This window comes from Phaenicophaeus curvirostris, chromosome 29, assembly GCF_032191515.1.
Source record: "Phaenicophaeus curvirostris isolate KB17595 chromosome 29, BPBGC_Pcur_1.0, whole genome shotgun sequence".
Lineage (NCBI taxonomy): Eukaryota > Metazoa > Chordata > Aves > Cuculiformes > Cuculidae > Phaenicophaeus > Phaenicophaeus curvirostris.
The window spans coordinates 1,968,820-1,986,729 of record NC_091420.1 but is presented as its reverse complement, the minus strand read 5'-3'; the positions used below and the strand labels follow the sequence as shown (position 1 = coordinate 1,986,729).

The following is a 17,910-nucleotide window of genomic DNA, read 5'->3' as shown; positions in this document are numbered from 1 at the left end:
GTGTCCCCATTCCCACAATGTCCTCATCCCCATGATGTCCCCATCTCCATCCTTGTGGTACCTGCAGCCCCATGGTGCCCCCGTTCCCACGATGTCTCCAGCCCCATGGTGTCCCCATCCTCACAATGTCCTCATCCCCATGGTGCCCCCATCTCCATCCTCAAGGTACCTACAGCCCCATGGTGCCCCCATTCCCACGATGTATAAAGCCCCATGGTGCCCCCAGCCTCACAACGTCCTCATCCCCATGGTGCCCCCATCTCCATCCTCAAGGTACCTACAGCCCCATGGTGCCCCCATCCCTGCGGTGCCCCCATTCCCACGATGTCTAAAGCCCCATGGTGCCCCCATACCCACAACATCACCATCCTCATGGTGTCCCCATCTCCATCCTCGTGATACCTACAGCCCCATGGTGCCCCCATCCCTGTGGTTCCCTCATCCCCACGATGTCCCCATCTCTGCTCCCCCCAGGGCTTCTCCAGAGCGAGGTCCCCATTGCGGACAGAGGCGTCGGGCACTGGGGGGGGTTCCCTGCTTCTCCGTTTATTACCAAGCAGCCTTCGTTTAAAAAAACAAACACAGACAGACAGACAGACAGACAGAGGCGACGCGGCGGGGGGGGGGGGCCAGGGGGTGGCCGCCCCGCCGATGATTCGTTTGGTTCCTGACACCAGAGAGGTTCAAGTAGCCGAAAATTTCAAGTTAACCATAAGGCACTTTTTAAAGCCATGACGGGAGCTGAGCCCCCCCAGTTCTGTCCCCATCACCCCCCCAAACACCCCATGGTGAGGGACAGACGCAGGGATGAGGGGGGGGGGGGGCCCGGGCAGCGCTGGCAGCAGCAGCAGAGGGGCTTGTCGGGGGGGGGAATATATTACATCATCTCTTTAAATATAGATAAACTCTTATTTTAGGCAAATAAAAACCCCCCTCTGCTCCCCTGGGGGGGCTGCGCCCTCAGGGATTTTTTTTCGGGGGGGGGGGATGTGCAAAGGGCCGAGGGGCAACCGCTGTGCTCGGTCACCCCAGGGAGAGGGGGGGTCCCACAGGGCCAAGGTGGGGAGTGGGTGGGTTTTTTTTTTGGTCGAGGGGGGGTTTTGGGCTCACCCAAATAGTGCAACCAAGAGAAAGCAGCCAGGAGTGCAGGGGCGAGGGGGGCTCGCCGGGGAGGGGGGGCTGCTTGGGGTGGGGAAAAGATGGGGGGGACAAGCTATATACAGCATGGGGTGGTGGCTTCTCCCCCTCTTTTTTTGGGGAGGGCTCCATCCAGGGGTCCCCAGCCCCGCTGGGAGCGGGGAGAGGGATTGGGGCGGGGGGGGGTCACCCTGGTCCCTCTTCCATCTCCCCCATCGGGGCTTTGCCACAAGAAGGGGGGTCCCGAGCGCGGCATGAGGAAAAGCGGGGACCCCACCACCCCATTGTGCAAATCAGCCAGTGGCGGGGGGGGGGGGAGTTTCCCCCCCCCCTTTGCATAACTGGGAATGAACCGTGACGGGAAAAAAAAAAAACGGGAACAGAAACCCCGGCGTGTCCGGCACAGCTCGCCACGGGCACGCCAACCGCCCTACGCCGTCTCCACCTTGACAGCCCCGTGCGGCTGCTGCGAAGCTTCCTCACCCTCCGGCTCCTCTTCCTCCTCCTTGATCCTTCCCGGCCCCCACAAATGAGCGATGGAGAGACGCAGCCCCTCCAAGCGCCCGTTGGAGAGGTCGAGGCCGGGGGGTCCAGCGGGTTGAGGAGGGGGCTCGTCGCGGCGTCGGCGGCGCGTCCGCACCTCCAGGCAGTTCTGGCCCTTGAGGTGCCGCTGGAGGTGGTCGTCCTTGGCGAAGGCTTTGTGGCAGAGGTAGCACTCGTAGGGCCGGGCGCCCGTGTGCAGGTGCATGTGGTTCTTCAGGTCGTAGCTGTGCAGGAAGCGGGCGCTGCAGCGCTGGCACGAGTAGGGCCGCTCGCCCGTGTGCTTGCGCATGTGGATCTTCAGCTTGTCGTTCCTGGAGAGGGGGACAGGAGAGGTTGGCACGGGGTGGCTGGCAGCCCTGGGAAAGCGGCCACTTGGCCATGGTGAGGCTAGTAGCCACCCGGCAGGGATAGAATCGTAGAATCATAGAATCACAAGGTTGGAAAAGACCCATCAGATCATTGAGTCCAACCATTCCCATCAATCACTAACCCATGTCCCTCAGCACCTCGTCCACCCGGCCCTTAAACCCCTCCAGGGAAGGGGACTCAACCCCCTCCCTGGGCAGCCTCGGACACTGCCCAATCACCCTTTCCATGAAATATTTTTTCCTGATGTCCAGCCTGACCCTCCCCTGGTGGGGCTTGAGGCCATTCCCTCTCGTCCTGTCCCCTGGCCCTTGGGAGAAGAGCCCAGCTCCCTCCTCTCCACAACCTCCTCTCAGGGAGTTGCAGAGAGCAATGAGGTCTCCCCTCAGCCTCCTCTTCTCCAGGCTAAACCCCCCCAGCTCTCTCAGCCGCTCCTCTTCTTCTCCAGCCCCCTCCCCAGCTTCGTTGCTCTTCTCTGGACTCGCTCCAGAGCCTCAACATCCTTCTTGTGGTTATGCCGGTAGCCCCGTGGCAGGGCTGGTCGCCTCATGGCAGGGATGTGTGGCAGGGCATCAGGATTCCAGCATCCCTGGAGTAGCAGCCACTTGGCCACAGAGATGCAGGTAGCCCCCGTGGCAGGGCTGGTAGCCGCACGGCAAGGATGGTAGCCCCAGAGCAGGGCTGTGTGGCAGGGATGCTCTACAGGGTACAGGGATCCGGGTGCTGTGGCGAGGCAGGGGCCACGTCCTGGCTGCTGGTTGGGATGCGCAGGGGCTGCTGCGGTGCTGGGAGATGGGTCCAGGGGTGCAGCCGGGTGCTGTGGGGGATGCTGCCGGGTACCCCGGGTGCCAGGTCACTCTGGCAGCACCCACAGTGCATGGAAATGCCCAGGGAGCTGCACAGAACCGTGGCAAGGACAGAGCCAGGCACCAGTGGGGCTGGCAGGAGAGACACCACGGGGGATGCTCCTGGTACCCAGCAGGTAGGGATGATCCAGTCCATCCAGCAGCACCCACGGGGTGCAGAAGACCCCAAGGATGCCCACCAATCCACGTCAGAGTGCCAGGCATTGGCAGGGGAGGTGCCACTGGGGTTTCCATCAGGTACCCAGCAGGCAGGGATGGTCCAGTCCATCCAGCAACAACCATGGGGTGCAGAAGACCCCAGGGATGCACACCAAACCATGCCAGGGATGTAGCCAGGCATCGGCAGGTGAGGTGCAATGGGGGATGCCATCAGGTACCCAGCAACCATGGATGGTTGGGTCCATCCAGCAGCAACCATGGGGTCCAGAAGACACCAGGGATGGACATCAAACCACATCAGGGTGCCAGGCATCGGCAGGTGAGGTGTCGCGGGGGATGCCATCAGGTACCCAGCAGGCAGGGATGATCCAATACATCCAGCAGCAACCACAGGGGTGCAGAAGACCCCAGGGATGCCCACCAAACCATGCCAGGGTGCCAGGCACCAGCAAGGCAGGCAGGGGAGATGCCCCAGGGAGGTGCCGGGGGGGATGCCATCAGGTCCCCTACCACGCCACGCGGCTCGGTCTGGCAGCACTCACCGTGTGAATCGGACCCCGCAGACCTGGCAGGCGAAGGGCTTCTCCCCGGTGTGGGTGCGCATGTGGCGGGGCAGCTTGCCGGCGCCGTGGATGACCTTGTGGCAGACGGGGCACTCCTGGGGCATCTGCGAGCGGCGTTTCCGCACCAGCTTGTCAGGCGTATCCAGCCCCGGCGCCAGCGACTCGTGGTGCAGCGAGCTCAGGTACGCCATCAGGTCGGGGTCGATGGCATCCTCATCCTCATCGGCATCCTCGGGGGACAAGGGCGGCTGGTAGGGGAAGGGGAAGGGGTGTGGGGGCAGCTCCTCCTCCTCGGGCAGCTCGAAGGTGTCATAGGGTAGGGGTAACCCCTCGGGAAGCGGGGGTGAGGGCGGCTGGGGGGGCAGGGAGGGGCTCCCGCAGCCTTCGGCCTCGGCGGGTGTTTCCTCGGCGTGGTTGTTGAGCCGGGAGCCGCAGGTTTGCAGGAACTTGCGGGTCTTCTTGCTGCGTCGGGCGACGGGGCGAGGGGGCGGCGCGGGGGGCTCCTCGCCCTCGGGGAGGGTGGCGAAAGCTTCCAGGTAGCGCCGGGCGCGTTCGCAGTCGCCGTCGTCGGGGCACGGAGCCTCCAACCCACTGCCCTGCAGGATCTCCACGCAAGCGGCGATGACGCAGGGGATCTCCAGCAAACGAGCAGCACGCAGCACCTCACCCATGTTGGAGCTGCTGATGGTGAGCGTGGCCGTGTAGGCGAACTCCAACAACGCCCCTAAAGCCTCCGGCCCCACAAAGTCCAGCTCGCAGACCTCCTGCCCCGGCCCCGGTCCTGCGAAAAGCTTCTTGAAGTAGCGGCTGGAAGCGGCCAGGACGGCGCGGTGGGTGCGATATTCCAGCCCTTGCGTCTTGATGGTGACGTCGCAGAGCAGCCCGAGCTGGCGTTGCTCATTGAGGCAGCTCAAGAGCTCGCTGCTGTGCTCGGGGAAGGGGATGCCGATGAGGTCGTCCTCCGGGCTGGCCATCATCTTTACCTGTGGGAAGGATGGGACACTCGGAAACCAGCACGGGACATCGTGGGGGAAGCATCAGCTCAACCACGAAGGCAGCGTGCACCTCAAGCCAATGGCCAAAAGCTCCACCAGAAATGGTCTCAAGCTCTTTGCACCCACCGACTCGATGGGATGAGAGGAAACGGCCTCAAGTTGCACCAGGGTAGGTTTAGATTGGATATTAGGAAGGATTCTCCTGGAGAAGAGGAGGCTGAGGGGAGACCTCATTGCTCTCTGCAACTCCCTGAGAGGAGGTTGTGGAGAGGAGGGAGCTGGGCTCTTCTCCCAAGGGCCAGGGGACAGGACGAGAGGGAATGGCCTCAAGCTCCACCAGGGAAGGGTCAGGCTGGACATTAGGAAAAAATATTTCATGGAAAGGGTGATTGGGCAGTGTCCGAGGCTGCCCAGGGAGGGGGTTGAGTCCCCTTCCCTGGAGGGGTTTAAGGGCCGGGTGGATGAGGTGCTGAGGGACATGGGTTAGTGATTGATGGGAATGGTTAGACTTGATGATCCAGTGGGTCTCTTCCGACCTGGTGATTCTGTGATTCTACGATTCTATGAAAGCTCCATGGCACGGGGCTCGGCGGTGGCACTGAGGGCTGGGGTTTTGGTGGGACACCAACCCTGGGCAGGAAGGGGGGTGCCCTCCCAACCTTGCACTGAGGTTGGTGGCGACGGGCCCCCCGCTTCCTCCACCGCCGTCCCCGGGCCGCCCGCGCTGCCGCCACAGCAAAGGGGGAAATCTCAGCGCGGCGCCTTTGAACGGTGCCAACGCGCGGCGCTTCCTGCCCCCCAACCCACCCACCCGTCCCCCTCGGCCCCCCAAAACCTCCCGGCGCAACCAGCTCCCGGCAGCCTCGTCCTGGGAACGCGGGTGGGTGGGTGAGTGCCGGGAAGAGGGCCCCGAGGGCTTGGGGGGCCGCCCCACGGAACCCAAACCGGGGCTGGGAACGGGGGCCGCGCTTCCTGCCGCTGCAGATTAGGATCAGCGCCCGCGCCGGCGGCTCCTGCCCCCGCGCCCTCCCGCTTTGCCCCAGCCCGCGGCCGCTCCTCGCCCAGCCAAGCCCTGCCGGCAGCAACCGGGCCTTTCCCACGCCTCGCAGGGCTTGGTCGCAGCCAGAAAGCTGGAACTGGCACCCGGCGTCCCCACGGAGCCGGCACGGGTGGGCGATGGAGCCTCTGGGAATGGGGAGCCCATCGTCCCCCCAACCCACAGTGGCTGCAGCTCCTTGGCCACCTGTGGGTGATGCCCTCAGGGCTCTCCGGTGCTGCCACCTGGCCACCGACTCATAGAATTCCTTGAATCACAGAATCGTCAAGTTGGAAAAGACCCTCTGGATCATCGAGTCCAACCATTCCCATCAATCGCTAACCCATGTCCCTCAGCACCTCGGCCACCCGGCCCTTAAACCCCTCCAGGGAAGGGGACTCAACCCCCTCCCTGGGCAGCCTCGGACACTGCCCAACCACCCTTTCCATGAAAGATTTTTTCCTGATGTCCAGCCTGACCCTCCCCTGGTGGAGCTTGAGGCCATTCCCTCTCGTCCTGTCCCCTGGCCCTTGGGAGAAAAGCCCAGCTCCCTCCTCTCCACAACCTCCTCTCAGGGAGTTGCAGAGAGCAATGAGGTCTCCCCTCAGCCTCCTCTTCTCCAGCCTAAACACCCCCAGCTCTCTCAGCCGCTCCTCTTCTTCTCCAGCCCCCTCCCCAGCTTCGTTGCTCTTCTCTGCACTCGCTCCAGAGCCTCAACATCCTTCTTGTGGGGAGGGGCCCACAACTGACCCCAGGATTCGAGGAGCGGTCTCCCCAGGGCCGAGTCCAGAGGGAGAAGAACCTCCCTGGCCCTGCTGGCCACGCCGGGTCTGATCCAAGCCAAGATGCCCTTGGCCTTCTTGGCCACCTGGGCCCCTGCTGGCTCCTGTTCAACCAACACCCCCAGGTCCTTCTCCTAGTCTGGAGCTGCTCAGGGTTGTTGTGCCCCAAGTGCAGGACCCGCCATTTGGCCTCGTTAACCCTCCTGCCGTTGGTCTCAGCCCATGGATCCAGCCTGTTCAGATCCCTTTGGAGCCTCCCAACCTCCATCCAATCCACACTTCCACCAAGCTTAGTATCATCAACAAACTTGCTAAGGGTGGTGGCGTTGGCACTGGCCATCGCCACGCTGCACCGGGCCACACTGAGCTGAGCCAAGCCATGGTGGATGGTGGCATTGGCACGGGATATTTCCATTCCAAGCCATGGTGGGTGGAGACGTTGGCACTGGCCATCGCCACGCCGCACCGAGCCCCGCTGAACCCCACCGCCCCGTTCCTCGCCGTGCCAAGCCAGGCGGTGCCGTCGGCGGGCACGGGGGACGTGCCCCCTCTTGCCCACGGAGGGGGTGGCGCGGCCGGCGGCCCCCGGCATCGGGGCCCATCCCCGTGCCGGCCGCTCCCTACACGTTGGGTGCCCGCCAGCTTGGGGCTGCCTCGGCAGGCGGCTGGGAACGGCCCCGGAGCAACCGGCTGCGGAGCCGCCCCAGCCGCTGCCAAGCAGGCCAGACCGGCATGGCAGGCGGCAGCCGCCCCTGAAACTGGGAACCGGGCAGTGCCGACCGCCGGGGAGGCTGGCGCCGAGCACCCATGGGTGCCCCCCTCCCCCTCACAACCACCCTCGCCAGGGCACCACATCGCGGGGTCCCCGAGCGGATTAGGGGTGATTAAACCATCAGAGCCCCGAGAGCCAACAGGCAGCGACAGCCCCCGGTGGGATTAGGCAGGATTAGAAGCGGGGGCAAGGATTAAGGGGGGTGAGAGCCCCGCGCCGGGGCGCAGGCTGCAAGGAGGGGGTTTGTGGGGACGCTGAGCCCGCTGAGGGGGCCACGCGGGGTCCCGGGGCTGGGGAGGGTGGGGGTCCTAGAGGAGGTGGCACTCGGATCAGAGAATGGGTTGGGTTGGGGTCATAGAATGGGTTGGGGTCACAGAATGGGTTGGGGTCATAGAATGGGTTGGGTTGGGGTCATAGAATGGGTTGGTGTCATAGAATGGGTTGGGTTGGGAATCATAGAATGGGTTGAATTGGAAGGGACCTCAAAACCCATCAAGTTCCACCCCTGACATGGGCAGTGACACCTCCCACTGAACTGGGGGCTCCAAGTGCCACCCACTGAGAGCAGGACAGACCCTCCAACTCGCCCCTTGCTCCCCAAGACACCCCAAAACCCAGAGAACAGCTGGCCATAGAATCATAGAATCACCAGGTTGGAAAAGACCCACTGGATCATCGAGTCCAACCATTCAAGCATGAGGTGCTTGCTGGGCTCGGCTTGGCACCTGCTGATACCTGTTGGGGTTCCTGCATCCCAGCCGACCCCAAACCCAGTGAGGAACCACCAAAGCCACCAGGCTCGTGATGCCACGGGGCAGCCAGGAGCTCATCGGCACTGCCGGTGCCACTGAGCCCACCGCCAGAGCCGCAGCTCAGCACAGCGAGAGCACCGGGACCCCCGTGAGCAGCGGCGGAGCCGGATGCCGGTGGCCGAAGCCGCGAGGCCGAGGCAGGGCGGGGGCGAGACGGCGTCAAGAGCGGGATTTTCCATCGCACCCTAACCGCGCGTTTACGGCTCCTTCTTCTTCTTCTCCGCCGACACCCCCACCCCCTCCGCCGCGCATCCTCCCCGCTGGAGCAAAGTCACATGCTGAGCGGGTGCTGCCATCGAGGAGATCGCAGCGGCGATAAGGAAATGGGGAGGGGATGAAGGGTGAGGGGGCCCCAGCCGCCCCCAGCCCCCCAAATTCCTTGGTTGGTGCTGGAGATGATGGCACCGGGGTTATGGGTTGGGGAGGGGGCTGGCAGCAATGCCTACCCCCCCCACAGCCGCGCCAAGGCTTTCTCGGTTACGTCAATGCCTGCGGCCGGGCCTGTTTCGGCTGCGGCGGCGGCACGGGGGCCAGGGAAAAGGGGGAGTCGCTCCCCCACGCTGCGCCGGCTCCCACGGCGAGGCGGGTGGCAGAGGGAACAATGCCTACCTGGGTCACCCTGACATCTCGCCGCCGGCCCCGACCGCCTGGCGCAACCGTCGCCAGCCCCCAGTCAACCTGCCAAGCCCTCCCAGCCCCCGGGGCTCCGGTGGCTCCGGCACAGCCGCACGCAGCGGGGTGCGGGGTCCAGGTCCTGCAGAACCCACCTGGCATGGGGGCTGCTTCTGTCCTGTGCCAGGAAGCCAGGATGGCACCCGGCACGGTGCCAGCCTGCGCCGGGCACTGGGGACAGAGGGAGATGCAGGGTGGGAGGAGGTGTCTGGGGGGTCCCTCACTGCTCCCCCGTGGGAAAAGGGGTCCTGGGGAGCACAGCTGCCACCCCAAGCTGCTGCCAAGAGCTGCTGTTTTCGCTCACAAGAGCTACAAACGCTGTCGAGGGACTTCACAGCCTCACTGGGGAGAATGAGTCACCCAGGAAGGGGAGCTCAGCACCAGAAATCAACCCGGTCCCCTTCCCCTTGCCCCACACGGGACTCAGGGGTCTGGGCTGGGCATCCCCCTCTCCTACCCAGCACCCTGCCTGAAGCGGGTGGGGAGCAACCATCCGTGCCCCTGGCACCCAGGGGGTTGGTGTGGCTGGGGGGCAGCCTCTCCGCGTCCCCGGTGGGGCTGGTGGTGGCCCAGGGTCCAGCCAGACTGGTGGCACTGAAGTGGGCATGTGCCGGTGGTGCTGGTGCTGGAGGGGAGGCGGGTGGGGGAAGCGGTCCCGCTCTTTGAGAGAAGAAGAAACCAGCGAGCAGAGACGAAAGGAAATGGTTTGAAGAGAGAAGACAATAAACAGACCCCCCCTCATCCTGCCCCACAGCACCGGGGAGTGAGCCCCGTGCCATCAGCTTGGCCCAACACTGCTGTCAGGCTCCTCGCGCCTGCAACGCATCCCAGAGTGCTCCCACTCCCCTGGCACCGCGAGCGCATCACGGGCACAGCCAGGTGCCACGGCCAAGGCACAGAGTCACCGGCACCGAGAAAGTGGTTCTGTGTGCCACGGCCAAAGCACGGAGCCATTAGCACAGAGAAAGGGGTTCTGTGTACCACGGCCAAAGCACGGAGCCATCGGCACCAAGGAAGGGGTTCTGTGTGCCATGACCAAAGCACGGAGCCATCGGCACAGAGAAAGGGGTTCTGTGTGCCACGGCCAAAGCACGGAGCCATCAGCACTGAGGAAAGGGTTCTGTGTGCCATGACCAAAGCACAGAGCCATCAGCACCAAGGAAAAGGTTCTGTGTGCCATGGCCAAGCTACAGCAGCCATCGGCTCCAAAGACGGGGGTCCAAGTGCCGCAGCCAAGGCACGAAGCCATTGGCACCAAGGAAGAGGATCCATGTGCTGCGGCCAAGGAACAGAGCTGTTGGCACTGAGGAAGGCGATCTGAGTGCCGCGGCTGAGGCACGGAGCCATCGGCACCGAGGGAGGGGGTCCGAGCACCGTGGCTACGGCACGGAGCCATCGGCACCAAGGAAGAGGGTCTGAGCACCGTGGCCAAGGCACGGAGCCATCGGCACCGAGGAAGGGGATCTGTGTGCCATGGCCAAGGCACGGAGCCATCGGCACCGAGGAAGAGGGTCTGAGCACCGTGGCCAAGGCACGGAGCCATCAGCACTAAGGAAGAGAGTCTGAGCACCGTGGCTACGGCACGGAGCCATCGGCACCAAGGAAGAGGGTCTGAGCACCGTGGCCAAGGCACGGAGCCATCGGCACCGAGGAAGAGGGTCTGAGCACCGTGGCTACGGCACGGAGCCATCGGCACCGAGGAAGGGGGTCCGAGCACCATGGCCAAGGCATGGAGCCATCGGCACCGAGGAAGGGGGTCTGAGCACCGTGGCCAAGGCATGGAGCCATTGGCACCGAGGAAGGGGGTCTGAGCACTGCGGCCCAGCCCTGCCTCTGCACCCAGCCAGCTCCCGAGGCGCGATGCCAACCTGGCACAGTCGCCGGGCTGGAGGCTGGGCGCAGCAGCCCTGGATGGCAGAGCAGGCGGCTCCAAGCACATCGGCGTCCCCGGCACCAACCCCAGCACCTGCAGCAGGGACCAAGCAGAGCAGCCGAGCCCCCGCGACAACCCCCTTGCCCGCCAGCCCCGTGCTGGCACCGCAGCCCCTTCCCGTTGCCAAAAGCTTCCCAGGTGGCGCGTCCGGCAGGGTGCAAGCCACGCTGTGCCCAGGCCACAGTGACCTGCTCCTCGGTGCCCATCCCGTCCCATCCCACCAGCAGCGCAGGGCTCGGGTGATGCCAGCATCGCGGTCGGTGCCAGCGCAGCGGCTCCCGGCCCTCCCCATGCCCTGGCGCTACCACGCTGGGTCCCTGGCCTTCCGGCACCTTCCGTGCCGCGCTGGCGGATGGCGGCGAGGTGGGCGCGCGGCTCACCTGGCGCGTGTCCCGGCGTGGCTGGGCGCTGCACAGCGGCCGGCTGGCGGCCCGCGAGCGGCGAGGAGGGGAAGGAGGGTGCTGTGTGTGAACTTGGCCCAGCTCCCCGCTGCACTTGAGCGCAGGATCCCACCTCAAAAGGAGTCGACGCCCACACCCCAGGTCACGCACCTCCCAGCCCCGCTTTGCTTCCCAGAACACACACGGCATTAACCCTTCACGGACGGCACTGGGGCGGTGGGGCGCCAACCCCAGAATGGGGCAGGGGGCATCACCTCAACCCCCCGCCTCTGCCCGCAGGAGGAAATTCCCAGCACCAAGAGGACGCACACCCCGCGCTGCGGGCATCCCCTCGTCGCCGACGGCATCGCCTCCTCGCTGACGGCATCGCCTCCCCAGCGCCTGCTCCGGCTCCCTGCGCCAAGGCGTCGCACAGGCCCTCGCCCTCTCGCCACCCCGAGGCAGGGCGCTGAGCGCAGGGTGCTGGGCGCAGGTATCGGGCACTGGGGGCAGAGGGAGGGGCACTGGGCACAGGGGCTGGACACTGGGGGCTGAGGGATGGGTGCTGGGTGCTGAGCACTGGTGCTGGGCAGTGGGAGCTGGGTATTGGGCACTGGGAGCTGAGTGATGGGCTCTGGGCACAGGTACTGGACACTGGGAGCTGAGTGAGAGGAACTGGGCACTGGGTGCTGAGCACTGGGAGCTGAGCGATGGGCTCAGAGCACTGGGAGCTGAGTGATGGGCACTGGGCACTGAGCACTGGTACTGGGAGCTGAGTGATGGGCTCTGAGTGCCGAGCACTGGTGCTGGGCACTGGGAGCTGAGTGATGGGCTCTGGGTGCCGAGCACTGGTCCTGGGCACTGGGAGCTGAGTGATGGGCTCTGAGCACTGGTCCTGGGCACTGGGAGCTGAGTGATGGGTGCTGAGCACTGGGAGTTGAGTGATGGGCTCTGGGTGCTGAGCACTGGTGCTGGGCACTGGGACCTGAGTGATGGGCACTGGGCACAGGTACCGGACACTGGGAGCTGAGCGATGGGTGCTGAGCACTGGTGCTGGGCACTTGGAGCTGAGTGATGGGCTCTGGTTGCTGGGTGCTGAGCACTGGAAGCTGAGTGATGGGTGCTGGGTGATAGACACCAAGCGATGGGCACCAGGTGCTGAGCTCTGGGCGCTGGGCACAGTGTGATGGGCGCTGGGTGCTGGGAGCTGAGCTCTGGGTGCTGAGCTCTGGGTGCTGGGAGCTGAGTGCTGAGCTCTGGGTGCTGAGCTCTGGGTGCTGGGTGCTGCCCGCGGCCAGGAGGGCGCCTGCGCTTGGCGGCAGCGGGGTTGCCACCGCAGGGCTGGGCTCGGTGCAGCGTGCCGCAGCCTGCCCGGCCACCGCCACCGCCGCCCCCCAACCCCCCTCTGCACCCCTAAACCTGTCCCCAAGCTCCCACAGGAGACGTGGGGCGCGGTGAGCCAGGCTGGGGACTCAACAATAGCCCCCAAGTGGACTGTGGCGCCTGCTCCCCTTGGCTCACAGGGCTGGCGCACCCCTGGGGTCCCCCCCACAGCCCCCCAGGGCCGCGGGCAGGTTCACACAATCCCCCCTTTAATTACACCCTCGGCGTCCCCAGCTAAACAGCAATTAGCAGCCTGGGGAGCGCACCCCACACCCCGCCACCGGCACCCAGCACCCGCCCCGGACGCCCACACCGGCCTGGGCTCCAAATGGAGTAGCCAAACCCCTAAATGGAGTAGCCAAACCCCTAAATGGAGCAGCCAAACACCTAAATAGAGCAGCCAAAACCCCCCAAAACGAGTAGCCAAACCTCTAAACGGAGCAGCCAAACCCCCCCAAAATGGAGCAGCCGAACTCCTAAATGGAGCAACCAAACCCCCCAAATGGAGCAGCCAAACCCCTAAATGGAACAACCAAACCCCCCAAATGGAGCAGCCAAACCCCTAAATGAAGCAGCCGAACCCCTAAATGGAGCAGCCAAAGCCCCAAAAGGAGCAACCAAACCCCTACATGGAGTAACCAAACCTGCCAAATGGAGCAACCAAACCCCTAAATGGAGCAGCCAAAGCCCCAAATGGAGCAACCAAACCCCCAAACGGAGCAGCTGAAGCCCTAAATGGGGGGCATCCAAACCCCTAAATGGGGGGCAGCCCCATTGCACACCCTGGCACAACCGTGACCTGGTGCCAGTGCTCCTGGCAGCCCAAAACCAAGGAGAAAGGGGAATAATCCCTGCACCAACGCCGCGGGGATTGTGCCAGGGTGTGCAACGGGGCTGCCCCCCTCAACCGGAGCAGCCAAACCCCCAAAATGAGGGGGGCAGCCCCGTTGCAGAGCCCTGGCACGAGCCCAGCCCCGGTGCTCCCGGCACACGAGGCCGAGCAGAAAGGGGAAGAGCCGCGTCGCCTCCGCGCCCGGCGACGTTGGCGGAAAGAGCCGGATTGTGCAAGCGCCCGAGGAGCGCACGGGCGGGCAGAGGGGCAGCGGGCGTGCCGGCATCGCGCCCTGCGCGGGGTCACCGAGCCACGGCACGGCTCCCCCCGTCACCGTATGCCAGGCTGTGCCACCACGGCGCGCCGAGAAGGAGCGATGGCGCAAGCAGTCGTGCCCACCACCTCACCGCGATGGCTCGGTGGGCACGGCACCCCTGGCACCCCCTGGCAAGGGAGGGATGGACGTGGCAACCGCCTGCCACCCCCTCCAAGCTGCCCTTTGCTCCCCATAAAGGAGGGGAACGGCGCCAGCCCCCCCTGGCCCAGGTGTGCCAGGTGCTAAGGGCGGGAGATAAGGTGGGCGAGGCGGGCAGGGAGGGGCACGGCATGGGCACGCAGCCCTGACTCAGGGTTCCTGCCGGTGGCCAGGCCCCGGCTGCTGCCGTGAGTCACCGTGTCCCCCCCCACCCTGGGGGTGATGCAACCACCCACGCGCTGGCCGCAAAGTCCTGCTCGCCCTGGTTTGGGGGGCACCGGGGGTGCCCACCCCTCAGGCTGCGGAAGGGCTGGTCTCGGAGGAGGATGGGTTGACCTTCATCCATCCTCCTCCTCGCTCCATCATTGCCTTTTCCAGTGACACCAGTGGCACTAGGGATGGGCTCCCACAGCATCCCTGCTCGCACACAGCACCAGCAGGATGGGCACGGGCATCACCATCCCCATGTGGTGGACCCCAACTTGCTGGAATTGGGGGTCCCCCGGCCACGTTGCTTGCCCATAGGTGGCCAAGACGGATGTGCCCACGGGCACGTGGCCTCTGTGGGACCCCCCCGGGCTCCCCGCTGCCAGCATCGCTGTCCCCAATGCCAGGAGGAGGCCACATGAGGCCAGACGCCGCCTGTCCCCAGCTGCTCCCTGCCCGCGGCGCAAGGCAGAGGGAGGGAAGGGACGAAGGAAGGATGGAAGGAAGGAAAAGTTCAACCCTGAACCCCATCTGGGGTGAAACCCACCTGCAGGTCACCCCACGGCGGAGGGAACAGGGCTGTGGGCACGGCGGGTGGCACTCAGCAGGGACCCAAGCCCAGCTGGTGCCCAGGTCGACCCTGGCAGCACCAAGAAGGTCAAAGCGGAGCCGGGCATCACGCTGCGCCCCGCATCGTTCGACCCAACCCCGACCAGGACCATGCAGGGACGCAGCGGGCACCGAGGTGGCGATGCCAGCTGCAGCCTTGCCCGTGGCTCATCCCATCACCGGGCGCAGGATGAGCTGCCACGGGCGCAGGGCAGTCACAGGAGCCCCTCAGAGGGCATCCAACGTCCCCACCACACCACCCGGACCCCCCCCAAGGCCGGTGGCATCGCCTGCGCAACCACGGGGTCCGTGTCCTCGCGGCACCGAGGCTCCATCCTGGTCCTGGTGGGGTCACCCGGCAAGGACAGTGCCAGCCCAGAGTCCCCCCCGCTGCCACCCCCCGAAATAGCTCGGCTTCCGCCCCCACGGCAGCTGCCTGCTGCCAGCTCCCCGCTGCCCACGGCTGATCCCGGGGGAGGGAAGGAGGGGGGCAGGCGGCTTTAATCCCCCCCACCCTGAGCCCACGTCGCGCTGCCAGCGCGGCTGTGCCCGCCGCAGCCTCCCTCACCCAGGCAGCGTCACCAATGAGACCCCAGCCGCCTCGCGCCACGGGGTGGGTGACACCCCCAGCCCCCCCAGCCCCGCAAGCTGAGCGGAGCCAGGGGCACCGGTGTGGCCCACGGGGCTGTCCCCAAGGTGTCCCCAGCCCCATGCCCCACCGGGACGCCCCCACGGTGCCTCAGCGGGATGGGAATCCCCTTCCCCTCCCCAGCTTGGCCCCACAGAGCGGAGCATCCTCCTGCTCATCCCCAACCCACGGAGCAGACGCCAAGCGAAACCGCCGTGCCCACCGCGCGCCAGGGTGGGCAGCGCCGGCTCCCCATCCTGCTCAGCACCCAGCACCCCCCTGGTACTCACCGTCCCCTCCAGCCGCTGCCCATGGGGACCCAGTGGGGCCAGCCAGGGCAGAGCGGAGCAGGCAGCGCAGCCGAGGCTGCTGGGAGAGGCCAGCGCTCGCCTGACCTACTTCTCCTTCCGCATCACCTGCTTTCATTTTCCCTCCGTCCCCTCGCCCGCCCACGGCCACGCCAAGTCACGCCACCGGCTCCCGGGGGGCACGCGGCGCCCGCGGCTCCCACCACGCTAACCAGCATCCCCGGGCCACCCTGAAGGTCACCGGGCACGGCACCGGGCGCAGCCGCCGCGGCCACCAGAGCATCACGGTCGGAGGGTGAAGCGAGTTGGTTGGGTCTCAGCCCTTCGTCGGGTTCTCCGGCCGGAGCGTGAAGCGAGTTGGTTGGGTCTCAGCCCTTCGCTGGGTTTTCAGGGTGTGGATGTGCGGCTCGCGGGCCGCGGCGAGGGCATCGGTGGGGGCCGTGGGGAGCCAAGCAGGCGCCAACCCCCCCGGCGGCCCCCGCGCTGGGGTTACCATGGGAAGGCGGTGGCAGCGGCGCAGGGGGAGCGCGAGCTCCCGGGGGCTCCCGCCAGCAGCCCGCGCGCTGCCAGGAGAGAGAGATTTCTCCACGGTTTCATCATCCGCCGCCTGCCCCGAAGGAGAAGTTCCAGCGCAGGGTGCGTGTGGGGCGGCAGCCACCCCCCATCCCCTTAACCACCCCGAGGGTTGGGGCGCAGGGGGCCCCGCGGGGGCCCCGCACCCCCCGTTGCGCTCAGGCCCGACGCGCTCGTGCCACGTGTGCACCGAGGGTGCACGGCACCAGCTGGCAGCACCGCGCTGCCAGGGCCTGGGGCGCAACACCGCCAGCTGAGGCCGTGCCCCGAGACCCGAGGGTCCCCAGCACCCCCAAACAACATTATCCCCCCACCATGGGTGACCCCATACTTGGGTCTCAGCGGCTTCACCCGCTCTGAACCCCAGTTCCCAGCAAGGACACCCCCAGTCTGGCCCCAGTGCTGGAGAGAGGAACCAGTGAGCTCACACCCTGATTTCAGAGGGTGTCCAGCACCCACAAACCACATTGTCCCCAGCACTGGTCACCCCCTGCCTGGCTCCCAGTGGCTTCATCCTCTCTGAACCCCCCTCCCCAGCAAGAACACCCCCAGTCTGGCCCCAGTGCTGGAGAGAGGAGCCGGTGAGCTCGCACCCTGATTTCAGAGGGTCCCCAGCACCCACAAACAATATCCCCCCCCTCACTGGTCACCCCATACTTGGGTCTCAGTGGCTTCACCCTCTCTGACCCACCCTGTCCCCAGCAAGAGCACCCCCAGTCCAGCCCTGGGAACCAGCAAGCCTGCACCCCCATCTCAGAGGGTCCCCCCACTCACTGGTCACCCTGTGTCTGAGCTCAGCATCTTCACGCACTCTGACCCCCCCATCCCCAGCAAGGACACCCCCAGTCTGGTCCCAGTGCTGGAGAGAGGAACCGGTGAGCTCGCACCCTGATTTCAGAGGGTCCCCAGCACCCACAAACAATATCCCCCCCCTCATTGGACACCCCATACTTGGGTCTCAGCGGCTTCACCCGCTCTGAACCCCAGTTCCCAGCAAGAGCACCCCCAGTCTGGCCCCAGTGCCGGAGAGAGGAGCTGGTGAGCTCGCACCCTGATTTCAGAGGGTCCCCAGCACCCACAAACCACATTGTCCCCAGCACTGGTCACCCCCTGCCTGCCTCCCAGCAGCTTCACCCTCTCTGAACCCCAGTTCCCAGCAAGGACACCCCAATAGGCTCAGCCCCTCCCTCGGTGCCCAGCGCCGGCATCGCCAGCTTCTCCAGCTGCAGCCGTGTGCCCGGTGCCAGCACCTCCAGCCCCCCAACCCTCCGCCTGCAGGGAACCCGCGGGGAAACTGAGGCACGACGCGACTCACCAAGAGCTGGCACCGCGGCCCCTCGCCAGGCGAAAGAAGACGCGGGTCAAGGGCGGCCACGGCGCAGGCCGAGGGTAAATACCGCACCCCACCCCGGGCAAACAGCCGGTGGGGCGGCCAGCCGGGGGGGGACAGGGACGGCGGCGCTGGGTGCTCGCGGGGCAGAGTCCAACGGGGCTCACTGGTGCTCGGTGGGTGCTACTGGTAGATGCTACCAGTGCTTGGAGGGTGCTACCAGTGCCCAGTGGGTGCTACCGGGGCTCAGTGGGTGCCACGGGTGCCCAGTGGGTGCTACCAGTGGGTGCTACCAGTGCCTGGCAGGTGCTACTGGGGCTCAGTGGGTGCTACTGGGGCTCAGTGGGTGCTACCAGTGGGTGCTACCAGTGCCTGGCAGGTGCTACCGGGGCTCAGTGGGTGCCACGGGTGCCCAGTGGGTGCTACCAGTGGGTGCTACCAGTGCCTGGCAGGTGCTACCGGGGCTCAGTGGGTGCTACCAGTGGGTGCTACCAGTGCCTGGCAGGTGCTACCGGGGCTCACTGGGTGCTACTGGTGCCCGGTGGGTGC

General features: G+C 65.9%; 1 protein-coding gene across 2 annotated transcripts; it reads right to left on the bottom strand.

The window, feature by feature from the left end:
• Window positions 1-530: 530 nt before the first annotated feature.
• ZBTB7B (zinc finger and BTB domain containing 7B) lies at window positions 531-15,517 on the bottom strand. Of its 2 annotated transcripts, none has more exons than XM_069878367.1 (3): window positions 15,441-15,517; window positions 3,614-4,617; window positions 531-1,991 (listed from the first exon to the last, which is right to left on the bottom strand). In XM_069878367.1, exons 2-3 carry the CDS (start codon window positions 4,609-4,611, stop codon window positions 1,568-1,570), a joined length of 1,422 nt encoding a protein of 473 aa, XP_069734468.1. In that variant the 5' UTR covers window positions 4,612-4,617; window positions 15,441-15,517; the 3' UTR covers window positions 531-1,567. The 2 variants fall into 2 exon arrangements, with proteins under 2 accessions (XP_069734468.1, XP_069734467.1); XM_069878366.1 differs by lacking the exon at window positions 15,441-15,517 and adding an exon at window positions 11,017-11,311.
• Window positions 15,518-17,910: the final 2,393 nt, after the last annotated feature.

Excerpts from the sequence above, each read along its gene's own strand:
- ZBTB7B (XM_069878366.1), bottom strand. The coding sequence starts at position 11,226 with ATGCCGTGTGTGTTCTGGGAAGCAAAGCGGGGCTGGGAGGTGCGTGAC. Across the intron at positions 4,618-11,016 it reads CACGCCGGGACACGCGCCAG|GTAAAGATGATGGCCAGCCC; the intron begins GTGAGCCGCGCG and ends TCCTTCCCACAG. Across the intron at positions 1,992-3,613 it reads TGCGGGGTCCGATTCACACG|GAACGACAAGCTGAAGATCC; the intron begins GTGAGTGCTGCC and ends CCCCCTCTCCAG.